This window comes from Camellia sinensis, chromosome 12 (genome assembly GCF_055761805.1).
Source record: "Camellia sinensis isolate YWXY chromosome 12, ASM5576180v1, whole genome shotgun sequence".
NCBI classification, from domain to species: Eukaryota; Viridiplantae; Streptophyta; class Magnoliopsida; order Ericales; family Theaceae; genus Camellia; species Camellia sinensis.
The window spans coordinates 90,000,570-90,013,961 of NC_138972.1; the positions used below are offsets into that span (position 1 = coordinate 90,000,570).

General features: G+C 29.9%; 1 protein-coding gene across 2 annotated transcripts; it reads left to right on the forward strand.

Annotated features, from left to right (window-relative positions):
• The first annotated feature begins 8,595 nt into the window (after positions 1 to 8,595).
• Positions 8,596 to 13,051, forward strand: LOC114301236 (superoxide dismutase [Cu-Zn], chloroplastic). 2 transcript variants are annotated; one of them, XM_028246163.2, is made up of 8 exons: positions 8,596 to 9,112; positions 9,206 to 9,267; positions 9,703 to 9,742; positions 9,865 to 9,960; positions 10,053 to 10,084; positions 10,192 to 10,267; positions 10,452 to 10,505; positions 12,769 to 13,051. In XM_028246163.2, exons 1-8 carry the CDS (start codon positions 8,830 to 8,832, stop codon positions 12,792 to 12,794), a joined length of 669 nt encoding a protein of 222 aa, XP_028101964.1. In that variant the 5' UTR covers positions 8,596 to 8,829; the 3' UTR covers positions 12,795 to 13,051. The 2 variants fall into 2 exon arrangements, with proteins under 2 accessions (XP_028101964.1, XP_028101963.1); XM_028246162.2 differs by having other exon boundaries at positions 8,730 to 9,115.
• Positions 13,052 to 13,392: the final 341 nt, after the last annotated feature.

Here is a 13,392-nt window from a genome sequence, read left to right on the forward strand (position 1 = left end):
ATAACCAAAAATCTCATTATTTACTACACGTCTTTTTGACACAAATAGCAACCATTAGCTAATCAAGCAGAATAGTTTGGTTCACAACTGATTATTGATTTGGCATCAACTGCAAATGATAAAAATCAAAATTTTATACATGGATTTTCAAATTTTATATTATTTGAAAACTAATTTAGTGTAAAATGGAAAACAAAAATTTCAGGAATTTTATTTATTTTTGGAGTAGAAATAAAATTTTAAAATTTCAAAAATATAATTTTTTATACTTGTTTTTATCAAACAATTTCTTCAATTTTTTTTTTCATAAATCAAGTTGTAAAAAAAAAAAAAAAAAGAAAGAAAGCCTTTTTGTGATATATTTTATTTTTTGTGTTTTATTTTTGCTTTATTTCTGCTTCAAAAGACTTTTTTTTTTTGGCATAAAAAATCTAAATTATTATTAGGAAAAATTACAATTTTTTTGTATAGAGTTTGAGCCTTAACAATGTGAAAACATAAATAAAATTAGAAAAAATGAAAATCGACTATTTTGATTGTTCAATAGTAACAAAAATGATTATTCAACTAACAAACATATAGTGAATAATACTGATATTTTTATTTTATTTTTTTAAGAGATTTAAAGTATGTATCGTGAGATTTAAGGTAAATTACATTGATGCTCTCTGAAGGTTTTATTTAATATAGATTCATTTTTCATGTTTGAAAAATTAGACTTATTCTTTTATTAGATTAAAATGACATATTTATTTCTTGGCCTTTATACATATAAAATAATAAAAAAATATTGATATTTTGTTCATGTTATTTTAAGAGAAATAACAATTATCTTATTTGGTTTAACTCACAAAAAATTAAATTAGGAAAAATTACATATTTTTTTTATATATATATTAGAGTTTGAGCCTTAACAATGTGAAAACATAAATAAAATTAAAAAAATGAAAATCGGTTATTTCGATTGTTTAATGATAATAAAAATCATCTTGTTTGGTTCTGGTTTTAAGAAAATTTTGCTTTTTTATTTTCTGTATTTTAATATTTTTAATGACTTTTTTTAAAATATTTTAAGATTTTTTTAAAATTTTTTTTTTAGATATACCTAACATAAATACACTTAAAAAGTATAATATTTGTGGAAAAAATCTTTAAAAAATACAAAAAATTCCAAAAAATACAAAAATTCAGTATATTTTTCATATTTTTGTGTATTTATTAATTTTTTAAAATATTTTTTTCAAAAATATTTTACTATTTAGATACATCTAAGTAAAGTGCATCTAAAAAAGTAAAAAAGTTGCTTAAATTTAAAAAATATTCACTAAAAACAAAAAAATACGAAAAATAAAAAACAAAATTTTCAGAAAATTGAAACCAAATACACTGCATGATTATTCAACCAATAAACATAGTAATAAAAATAACAAACATATAATTAACTTTTGAAAAAATAAAATTCACGTGCAAATACTGTCACGACTCGCTCCCCGTATCCAAGGATTAAGCATTGTGATGGCTAGTAACTGAACTTACCTACGGCCAATTTATAAACAAATCAAACAACGCGAGCGGAAGTAATATTTAAGTAAAGGTACCAAAATAATCATTGGAGTTTCTAGTTTTATTACAAAAGTTATTGACTCAAAAGGCTGATATTTACATATAAAAATATTATAAAAGTGTTGTGTGTGTCTATTCCGTAGCCTCGCGTCTAAGACTTTCCAGAAACTATTTCCGAATTGCATGTTTCCTGAAAATTGGTAAAAAACTATAAGCACATGGCAGAGTGAGAAATATTATACCAAGAGTATAAGGGCACGAAATAACCATGGATAATTAGTTAGGCCAAAACATTTATATAAATAAATCCTTTGAGTAGCAGAAATCATTTGAATAGCAGAACTGAAATACATAGATTATGTAAGTAAATAGTCATAACCACGGTACAAAACAGAACAAAATAGAGATCACAGAAGTGACAGTCAGAACAGAGGTGCGGATTCAAGAGGTGGCTCGTACGGATTCTTGAGGTGGCTCGTACGGATTCTTGAGGTGGCTCCCACAATAGTGTAGCACTTAGCTCCGCACAGCACTTTGCTCCGTACAAAACAGAGATACGGATTCAAGAGGTGACTCGTACGGATTCTAGAGGTAGCTCCCACAATAGTGTAGCACTTAGCTCCGCATAGCACTTTACTCCACACAAAACAGAGGTCAATGGATCCATGACAAACAGAGCACCACAAAATGGTCAAATAGAGACCAATAGTTATTTAAGTCCCCCAAGGCGTGGGACTCCCGTGGTGGTACTTACAAAACATAATTGTTTATAAGGTCATAGCCAAATATTCTTTAAAATATAAATAAACATATCCATGAGTTTCCTTTTAAGGAAATAGGGTTCAGAAGATAAACCACGTAACTGAAACTTTTATAAAACATAACTTTTATTAAAAATATAACTTGTATAAAACAGATTTTGATAAGTTAAAACATACGTAAAATATATTTTAGTGACTCAAGATATAATATAACTCACCTTAACTTTAATACCTTACTCTTTCTTTCCACTATCAAAAACCTTTTCAACTTCTATTATATTTCCTTTCTTTCCTCTCTTTCTTTCCTTTTCTTTCTCTCTTTCTTTTCTTCATTCTTTTCTTTTCTTTCCTCTCCTCCCCAGTGAACGTCTCCTCCTTTTATAGGGAGGAGAGACGAGTACGCAGCCTCCACGTGGCTCAGTTGTCGCATTCGTTCAGATTTAATTCATAATTATATAGATTTATTTCTATTCTTAATAAAAATTTAACAGATATTTAAGATAATTATCATTTAATCCAATATTTTAATATAATTATATAAATAAAATAATTCCTAATTAAATGACACTTTATCCTATACTAACAGAAAAATTAATTATTTATTTTAATATCACACCTATTATTATTATTATTTATATTATCTATATTATTATTATTTATATTTTGACCCTAAACTTTTAAATAATTATATTATTTTGTAAAATTACGCATAATAAGATATAATAAATTATATATTTTTCGAACTGTAATTAAATAATATTAGTATAAATTCTATAGAATAATTAAAAATCTGGGTTGTTACAATCTTCTCTCTTTTTAAAATTTCGTCCTCGAAATTTGTCATATGCATAAGCTATCCGCTGCACACTCTGATAAATATATGTTAGATGATTAATTTGATAGAAAATAGTATTTCAAAAAAAAACTTTACGAAAAATAACTCACTATCTAGTTGTCAAAAATTGGTTTGGGCCAAAATGGGAAATAAAGAACGACTTTAAAAACTTTTCACTCGTTTTGTTTACGATAAAAAAAAATAAAAAATAAAATAAAATGAGAATACAATGACAGAATCATATACAGGAGATGAACTTTTCATTGATAGAAAATAATTTTAAAATTAGTATCTTTATAATTTGAACCCACTTTTAAAAAGTCAAAATAATTTTTTTTTGAATACTGAAAATTATATGTATTTAATTATATTATAATTTTGATGAGTGCTTGAGCCCGACATCCTTCTTTTCTTGTTCTTCTTTTATTAGAACAAATATAAATTATATCTAATATCCTTCACAAATTAGGCATACTAAAAAAAAAATTATTATATATGTAATCATATAAAATTATAATATAATTAAATCGACGAACAAAATGTAATAATTTTGTATTAATTACCCGTTATCCCACTTCTTAAATGTGCGTGTGTCCTATGCTCCAATGATGATTTTTTTTTTCTTAAAAAGACCATTGCTCTGATACCACTTGTCACGACCCGCTCCCCGTACCCAAGGGTTAAGTATGGTGATGGCCAGTAATTAAAGTTACCTACGGCCAATTCATAAATAAATCAAATAACGCGAGCAGAAGTAATATTTAAGTAAGGGTACCAAAATAATCATTGGAGTTTCTATTTTTATTACAAAAGTTATTGACCCAAAAGGCCGATATTTACATATAAAAATATTATAAAAGTGTTGTATGTGTCTATTCCGCAGCCTTGCATCTAAGACTTTCCAAAAGCTATTTCTGAATTGCATGTTTCCTGAAAATTGGTAAAAAACTATAAGCACATGGCAGAGTGAGAAATATTATACCAAGAGTATAAGGACACGAAATAACCGTGGATAATTAGTTAGGCCAAAACATTTATATAAATAAATCCTTTGAGTAGCAGAAATCATTTGAATAACAGAACTGAAATACATAGATTATGTAAGTAAATAGTCATAACCACGGTACAGAACAGAATAGAAGAGAGGTCACAGAAGTGACAGTCAGAACAGAGGTATGGATTCAAGAGGGGCTCGTATGGATTCTAGTGGTGACTCCCACAATAGTGTAGCACTTAGTTCCGCACAGCACTTTGCTCTGCACAAAACAGAGATACAGATTTAAGAGGTGACTCGTACGGATTCTAGAGGTGGCTCCCACAACAGTGTAGCACTTTGCTCCGCACAAAACAGAGGTCAATGGATCCATGACAAACAGAGGACCACAAAGTGGTCAAACAGAGGCCAATAGTTATTTAAGTCCCCCAAGGCGTGGGACTCCCGTGGTGGTACTTACAAAACATAATTGTTTATAAGGTCATAGCCAAATATTCTTTAAAATATAAACAGACATATCCATAGGTTTCATTTTAAGGAATAGGGTTCAGAAGATAAACCACGTAACTGAAACTTTTATAAAACATAACTTTTATTAAAAACATAACTTGTATAAAATAGATTTTGGTAAGTTAAAACATACGTAAAATACATTTTGGTGATTCAATGTATAATATAACTCACCTTAACTTTAATACCTTAGACCATCTCCAACGGTGAACCAAACCCAGCATCAAATTCAAATTTTGATGAAAAACCTACTTTTTCAAGCTCCAACCGTTGCACCAGATTGATATCAAAATGAGATTTCAGCAAAAAAAGCATCAAACTGAGAACGAGACACAGATTTTACGAAATCACTGTTACTGACCGTTGAAAGAGGTACACCGGTCAACCAATAAAAGATTCAAACAGTTTAGGAAAAAAAAGTTCAAACTGTTAAAAAAAAAAAAAAAAAAATTTGCCTAACCGGTCAACCGGCCGGTCGACTACCCCGGTCGTCTCGAAAAAGTTCAGAAAGTTCAAAAAAAAGTTCAGACATATTCGCAAAAAAAAAAAAAAAAAAAAAATAATTTTGCCTAACCGGTCAACCGGCCGGTCGACCACCCGGTTGTCCCGAGATAGATTTGGTGAAAGGTGAACCGTTGGAGCGAGTGGTATTAAATTTAGTGAAATGGGTCATTTTTGACTTAAATTTGATAAAAAATTTGAGTCACCGTTAGAGATGCTCTTACTCATTCTTTTCACTATCAAAAACCCTTTCAACTTCCATTATATTTCCTTTCTTTCCTCTCTTTCTTTCCTTTCCTTTCTCTCTTTCTTTTCTTTTCATCCTTTCTTTCCTCTCCTCTCCAGTGAGCGTCTCCTCCTTTTATAGGGAGGAGAGACGAGTACGCGGCGTCCACGTGGCTCAAACGTTGCTTTGGCTCAGTTTTAATTCATAATTATATAAATTTATTCTTATTTTTATAGATATTTAAAATAATTATCATTTGACCCAATATTTTAATATAATTATATAAATAAAATAATTTCTAATTAAATGACACTTTATCATATATTAAAAAAAAAAAATTATTTATTTATTTTAGTACCACACCCATTATTATTATTATTTATATTATCTATATTATTATTATTTATATTTTGACCCTTAAACTTTTAAATAATTATATTATTTTAAAAAATTACGCATAATAAGATATAATAAATTATATATTTTTCGAACTGTGATTAAATAATATTAGTATAAATTCTATAGAATAATTAAAAATCTGGGTTGTTACAAATACAATGTGAATGTTCACAATTTACAATTAATATATAGCTAGCTTTAAAAAAAAAATTCTACTCACACTAATGTGAACATTCACACTAAAATGTGAAAACACGAAATAAAAATAAAAAAATGAAAATCAATTATTTCGATTATTTAATGGCAATAAAAATGATTGCAACGAGCATAAAACAAACAATATACAACAAATCATCAAATAATATACAAAAAATTATCAAATAGTTCATATATATAAATGTATATTTTTAGAAAAATCTGTATATAATCAACTCTAGCATAATATCGGTGAATAAACTACACAATATCGGTGACTATGGTTTATGTATAACAATGGGAAAAAAAAAATGATTGTTCATCGCTGATTTACCATCATCTTTGTGAGTCCATCATCATCTCTATCATCAGTCTATATGTACAACTAACCTCTCTTCTAAATATTCTTCCATGACCTTATAGTAAAATAATAGTGAATGAAGAAAATATTAAAAATAATAATCTTTTATATTTATCTAGAGTATTTTATATATATCATAAATGATTTTCTTTCTCCTAGATATATGGTAATATATATTATAATAAATGTTTATAAAGGTAAAATAGTTCACATAATATTTCTAATATAGGAAAAAGGACCTATTGGTATATAAGTTGAAATATACTAGATGGAACACAAAATTTTTTGTGAACTTACTGAGTTATAGGTCCTCTAAATGGGATTTATAAACAAATTTCTTGTTTTGTTTTTGTTTTTCTATAAGAAAATTCTAATATACACCCATTTAAAAAGAGTGTATCATATGCAACCCTAATTATAACATTTTTTTTTTCTTTAGTTATGACATTATTTTAGTTATAAATTATGAGTTTTTTTAGTTATGACTCATGTTATCTTTAGTTATGATATTTTTTTTTTCTTTTTTCAGTTATGACTTAAAAAATTAAAACTATGTCATTTTTTTTAATTATAAAGTACATATCGTGCACCCCTTTTGAAAAGTGTGTACTATAGTTTTTCCCTTTATATATCTTCTATTAGGGGTGGTCGTGGATTGGATTTGTGCGATTTGCAGTTCGGTTTTGACCCGCCCGCATCTATGCGGTTTAGAAAAAAGTCAACCCGCAACTGCCCGCAGTGCTGTTTGCGGTTTATGTGGATGTTCGCGGATGCCATTTTTTCTCAATTTTCTAAAATACTCCAACATTAATAATTAATGAATTAAAACTTATAAAATTAAAAACACAACAAAATCAATTCCTAACACAAACAAATCATTCAAACTTATAAAATTATAAAATTCCAATTCCATGCATCACGGTTCTGTTCAATGACAGAAGCAAATGTTAGGCTAAGCAGTACTCATAATGCAGATCAAACAAAAAAAAGTTCAGTATTGGGATTTCAGGTATGGTTCTCTCAATGATACACTCAAAACGAATGAATGAACAATTTTATAGGGGATGCCAAAAATTCCTACAATACAGAAACTCAATCCAAAATTTTTTTGTTATAAATAAATACTAACACACTACATTTTTTTAATATTACACAAAATTTATATGATTCATAAAATTGTTACCTGATTCATTGACAAGCCTAAGGCATCATTCTTTTCCAAGATAACTTATATATATATATATATATATATATTCTAAAAAAAAACTTATGTATATATATACATATATATCCAAGAGAAAAAATGAAAAAAAAAAAAGAAAGAAAGAAGAAGAAGAAAATATTGCATCTCTTCATCAATTATGGTTCTCAGCGTTTTTGCTGATTCATGTTTTAGATAAGAGCTTATGAAAATTGTTTCATAATGCATTATGGTTTGATTTGTTTGGTCAAAACAAAAATATTTAGGATAGATCATAGGCGAACGGTCCAGGTTAAAAAAAAAATGAAATTAAATGTTCTAAGTGCAAGCAGGTTGTGGCGGGTGCGGTTCAAACCTGCAACTTGCCCACAACCCAAAAACTTGTTATATTCCAAACTGCACCCTACCCTGTTATATTAACGAAACTGCCCATACAAGTGCCGGTCAGGTCGAGTAGGGTGGATTGTGCGGGTCAAATAACCCTACATCCAGCCTTATCTTCTATACTATTATATATATGAGTACATTACTTTGTGTCTAATAATACAACAATGATTTAGACCACTAAAAAATACACCACTAATAGCCATAATGCATTGAGATTGGTAAAAAAAAAAAAGAAAAAAAAAAGAAACAAGGCATAGAAAGTGGGCGGGGTCCACTGCCACATCATTAGTGGTCCTTCTAGTGCTCCATTTTTAGTGCTCCCAAGCATTTTTCCTAATAATATGGTGGCGTCTCTTTCTGTTACATGACAAATGTCTAGCCCTATCTTCTATACTATTATATATATGAGTACATCACTTTGTGTCTAATAGTATGGTGGCTTCTCTTTCTGTCACATGACAAATTTATCCTAAAATAAAAAAAAAATATTATTCAAAGGTAAGAGGAAGATTTGAACTCAAGACCTTAGATTCATTAAGAACACTCTTACCATTTAGACAACATACATATTATGATATTAATTTCTTTATTATTTGAATTACACACGTGTGTCATCCACTAATATATATATATATATATATATCTAATTTATGGAGAATTCTACAATATATAATATATACCTATGCCTCATATAGTATCTATTATAATTTATTTATTTATTTTAAATTTATAACTCAAAAAATATAATATTATGTCATATTTTTTTAATTATAAATCACATAGGTACACAAATATGCACTATATTCTTTCCCCTAATTCCCACATTTTTCCTCAGTTCCAACAAACCGGGCCAAGTGTGGTGAGCAGCTCTCACGCATTATCCTCGGTCAGAGACAATGCAAGCAGCAATAGCAGCCATGGCAGCTCATGCACTCCTCTTCTCAACTACTCCATCCCATACTCTTCTTTACCCACTATTCTCTTCCCCAACCCCTCACAACAACAACAACCCATCTCTCTTCTCTTCATTCCACGCCCTCCCCCTCCTCAAATTCACCCCCCAATCCATTTCCGTCTCCGCCACCGCCCCAAAGCCCCTCACCGCCGCCAAGAAAGCCGTAGCCGTCCTCAAGGGCAACTCCAAAGTCGAAGGCGTTGTTACCCTCTCTCAAGACGACGGTGGTCATTTCTCTTTTTAGGCCCTTCACATCTCTAATTCCTATCTATAAATGCAATTGAGTTGTTGTGAAATTGGGTATTTGATTTTCACAGGCCCAACCACTGTGAATGTTCGCGTTACGGGACTCGCTCCAGGACCTCATGGCTTCCATCTAGTGAGTAGTAGTATCATTTCAAATTCTTCATTACTAATTTGGGTTTTTTTAGTATTCCTATATTTTGTAATTTGGGTTTTGTATTTTTCCTATGTTTAGTTTGTGCATGTAATGTTGATTAGTGGGGTGATATTGTTGCAAGTATTAAGAAAATGTAGTAGGATTCCTAGGTATGTTAATGATTTTGTGGTTATATAAGAGAATAAGTCTTAACGTTGTGATGAATAGTCTTAATATTAGAATGTGAAGATTTATTTTTTAAACTTTATATATATGGCTTTGTAATTTAGCTATTTGGAATATGAGTGAATAGATTTTCTCTTCCAAAATTTTTGAGTTGTATAGCATTTTATTTCCAACATAGTTTAATACAGTTTTAATTGTCATGAAAGCTCTGTGAAACCGATTTGCATTTCTTCTTTTCATGTTGTGTAGCACGAGTATGGAGATACAACAAATGGGTGTATATCAACAGGTTAAGATCATCTTTGAAGCTTGAACCAGTTGAAGTGTTGGTTGTTACTGTTTTTTGATTAACAATAATTTAATTCTATTGTTGTTTAGGTATTATTGTGATTTTGTTTTTATATGTAATAGGAGCACATTTTAATCCTTATAAAAAGACACATGGTGCTCCAAAGGATGAAATCCGTCATGCGGGTGACCTGGGAAACATAATTGCTAACGCCGATGGTAATTACAGTTTCAATAACTCCTTGAAAATTGTTTGAATCATTTGGTGACATGACATTTCTTAAATTTTTTTGTTGCTTTGTATAATTTAGGGGTGGCAGAGGCAAAAATTGTGGATGGCCAAGTATGGCTTGTGTTGTGTGTGATTTTGTGTTTACGCATTTAATAGTATTTCTTTTGGATTTGGCTACTTGACCATTGATACTAAATTTCGTTGGCTGAGATGTGCAGATACCACTTAGTGGACCTAATGCAGTCATTGGCAGGGCTTTAGTGGTTCATGAGCTCGAGGATGATCTTGGAAAGGGTAACAGTTCATGTTTATTAGTTTGTAATTCAGTTGCAATTTTCATCTGTTGTGGTCATTGAACTTCTTTTTGTTGGCCAGAAAAGTTCAGATTTATGAAAATGCATAAAAAAATGTTTTCTTCATCTGTACATTATTATTGGTATTCGTACATTCTAAATCTCTTTAAATTATCCATTTGTAGGTGGTCAGGAACTTAGCCTTACCACCGGCAATGCAGGTGGACGGTTGGCATGTGGTATGCAATTATACTAACTTCATTGTGTCCCAAGTTTGTTTCTTTGTTGTTTCTTGTGTTGGCCCGCTTTGAGAGTAATCACCTTTTCTATTTATTTTGTTTTAAGTATCCTGGCTGTAAGTAAACCAATGGATTGTACCAGAGCCATTGTAGCATGGTGAGAAAAGTGCTGGTATGACATTTAAGGTAGAGGGGTTGAGGGTTTAATTTGTCATCTGTTGAAATGGAAATGAAAAAAAAAATGGAAAAAGAAAGGAAAAACTGATAACTTGGTAATCAAGACTAGCGCTGAAAAACTATTGGAGACACAACTGACTTACATAATTGGCAAAGAATAAGCTTATAGTATAGCAGTTATCTAGAGGATTTTATGAGTAGGGCCATAGTTGTCAAATTGGGATTCGTATCGTAAATCGAAATGGCCTTGTACCGAATCACAAATCGAATTGAATCGAATCATGAATTGTAAAGATTCGGTCACTTTTTCTAAATTACTTAAAAATATATATTTACACATTTAGATGTTAAATATATCTCATAAATATGAAATATTTAGATTTAAATCAATGAAAATGTTATTTTGAATAATAATCACATAGTTTAATAGGTAAGAAGTTAACAAAGGTTCCTATGTAAAATCACCATCTTATATTTTTTCTTTTTTAGATATTTCTTATTAACCATTCTTAATAAAGATAATAACCAAATAGACAAACTATCAATTTCCAAAGTAACAATAATTAATAACAATATTGATATTTGGACAATAAACATATATACTTTTCTAAGTAACAGTGAGCAAATAAAAAGAAAAAATTATTTAGAATCTTTTATTTTAAAGCCTAAAATAATTTAAAAAGTATAACTCACCTCACACATGTAATATTCAATTATATTCAATTTAATAAAATAGCAATAGATAATTTATAGTGTAACTTTAATCTTAAACGTCTTTAGAAGATATATTATGATTTTTTAAAAGGAAAAAACAAATGAGAAGAAAGGTTAAAAATACGTTGGGTGTGATTGAATCTGATTGAATCCTATTAAAAACTCCATGATCACTAAAATAACAACAAATCATATATATATGTTGGTTATTTTGGTATTAAATACTATTAGAAGTTATATTCTGTCATTTTCACTAAAAAGATAGAGAAAAAAGAGTCGAAAATATATTGGACACAATAATTTCAAAAATTGCAGGAATCGTAAAAAGTAAATCGAATCGTGAATCAATTGTGAATCGTGTGATTTACTAGAGATTCACTTCCAAAATAGATTCACCCATAAATTCTATTGATTTTGCAAAAATTGTGAATCGAATCGTGAATTGAATCGCGATTCGTAAAATTCCAATAACAGAGAGTAGGACTATACAATGACAAGATGGTCATTATTTGTATGCGTTGCATTATCATGGATTTATGTTCTTTTGATGAGCTGGATTGATTGACTGGATCTAGAGTAAGAAAGATTGTTATATGATTGCAAGTTTTTCGAAGTCCTAGGATATATCTTTCATCCGTTATTATCCAATGGTAGTGGCATTTTATTTGGTTGACATTGTATGACATATGGACATAGTTTCAGAAAGTTTTGGGGAAGAGTGTTTTGACTTTCAACGCTCGAGTAGCTAGTGGCATAAAGATTTGCATGTGTGGATTTTAACCCACCAGTTTTTATTTTTATTTTTATTTTTATAGCATTTGGCAATTTTTGAGAATATGAAAATGGGGAAAATCTGGGGAAATGTGGGATATACTGCTTTATATTAGTTTAGTGACAAGAATCTTTAGTTGCTAATGGCACTCTTGGCGTGTGAACAACTTAAACCAAATGTATTACCATGTAATATGGATTTCCACAAAGGTTGAGAATTCCCCTGAATGGCCATATGATAATCGCATCCATTGGCTTGAATCCCATACTTACTCTTATTGTCAACATGCCATAAAGACTCATGCTTAACGAGAAATCTCCACAATCACTTGCCTAACAATTCAATGTTCGACATAGTAAAAAAATGCAAATATTCTTTGAAGCAATGTTCTCCAAGGCAAGAAGCCCATTATTTATTTATTGTTTGTGAGAGAAAGCAACCCCAACTAATCAAGTATCCTTCAGTCCCCTCATCATAATTCTAAATGTTATCTTTGCTGCAATATCTATGCCTTACCTGCATCGATAGGTTTAATTTTTGAGATTTCCTAGTTAAGTTTAAATTTGCTTCTAAGTCCTTATGGTGAACCTGTATTTGCAGGCGTGGTTGGTTTGACTCCAGTATAAGTACAGATCCTCGTTTGCAATCAATCTACCGTGCACCATGTGTTGCAGCCTTTGCACATTTCATATATAGGTCAATGTTATTCAAAGCTGTGGGTGTACTCTGGGATTGTGCGACGACGATCGTTAGTGGTAAATTCTTGCAGAACTTGACCATGTTTTTGTTTATCCCCTATCCAATAAACATGATATTTGTATTGACATATTGTGAATGTTGTAAAACTTCATGTTGAATGCATTAGAGTTGGATTCTTTGTGTACACCATCTGCTTGGATATGATATTTCTCCTGTACTTCCAATATTTATTGTCAAAATCTACTTGGCAGGGAAGATAAATGTCAATGCTTTCATTGAACTTCTTTTCCAAGTCACAGTGAGTAGTGCATGGTGTAGCAGAGAGAAGCCTAGTTGAGAAATCTGTGAACTATGCAGTATTTTTGCATATATATATATACGTATATATTTCTTTTCGGGTGCAAAGCTTTTTGTTGATACAATGCACATTTCCATTTCTCAATATTTTGGATGTCCAAGATTATTTTTCACAGCTATTATCATATATATATTTTTTGTTCTTGAAGATGGAGTTGAAGCTTTTTT

Coding starts and splice junctions, on each gene's coding strand:
- LOC114301236 (XM_028246162.2), top strand. CDS start 8,830: ATGCAAGCAGCAATAGCAGCCATGGCAGCTCATGCACTCCTCTTCTCA. Junction 9,743..9,864: donor AAATGGGTGTATATCAACAG/GTTAAGATCATC, acceptor TATATGTAATAG/GAGCACATTTTAATCCTTAT. Junction 10,085..10,191: donor CAAAAATTGTGGATGGCCAA/GTATGGCTTGTG, acceptor TGAGATGTGCAG/ATACCACTTAGTGGACCTAA.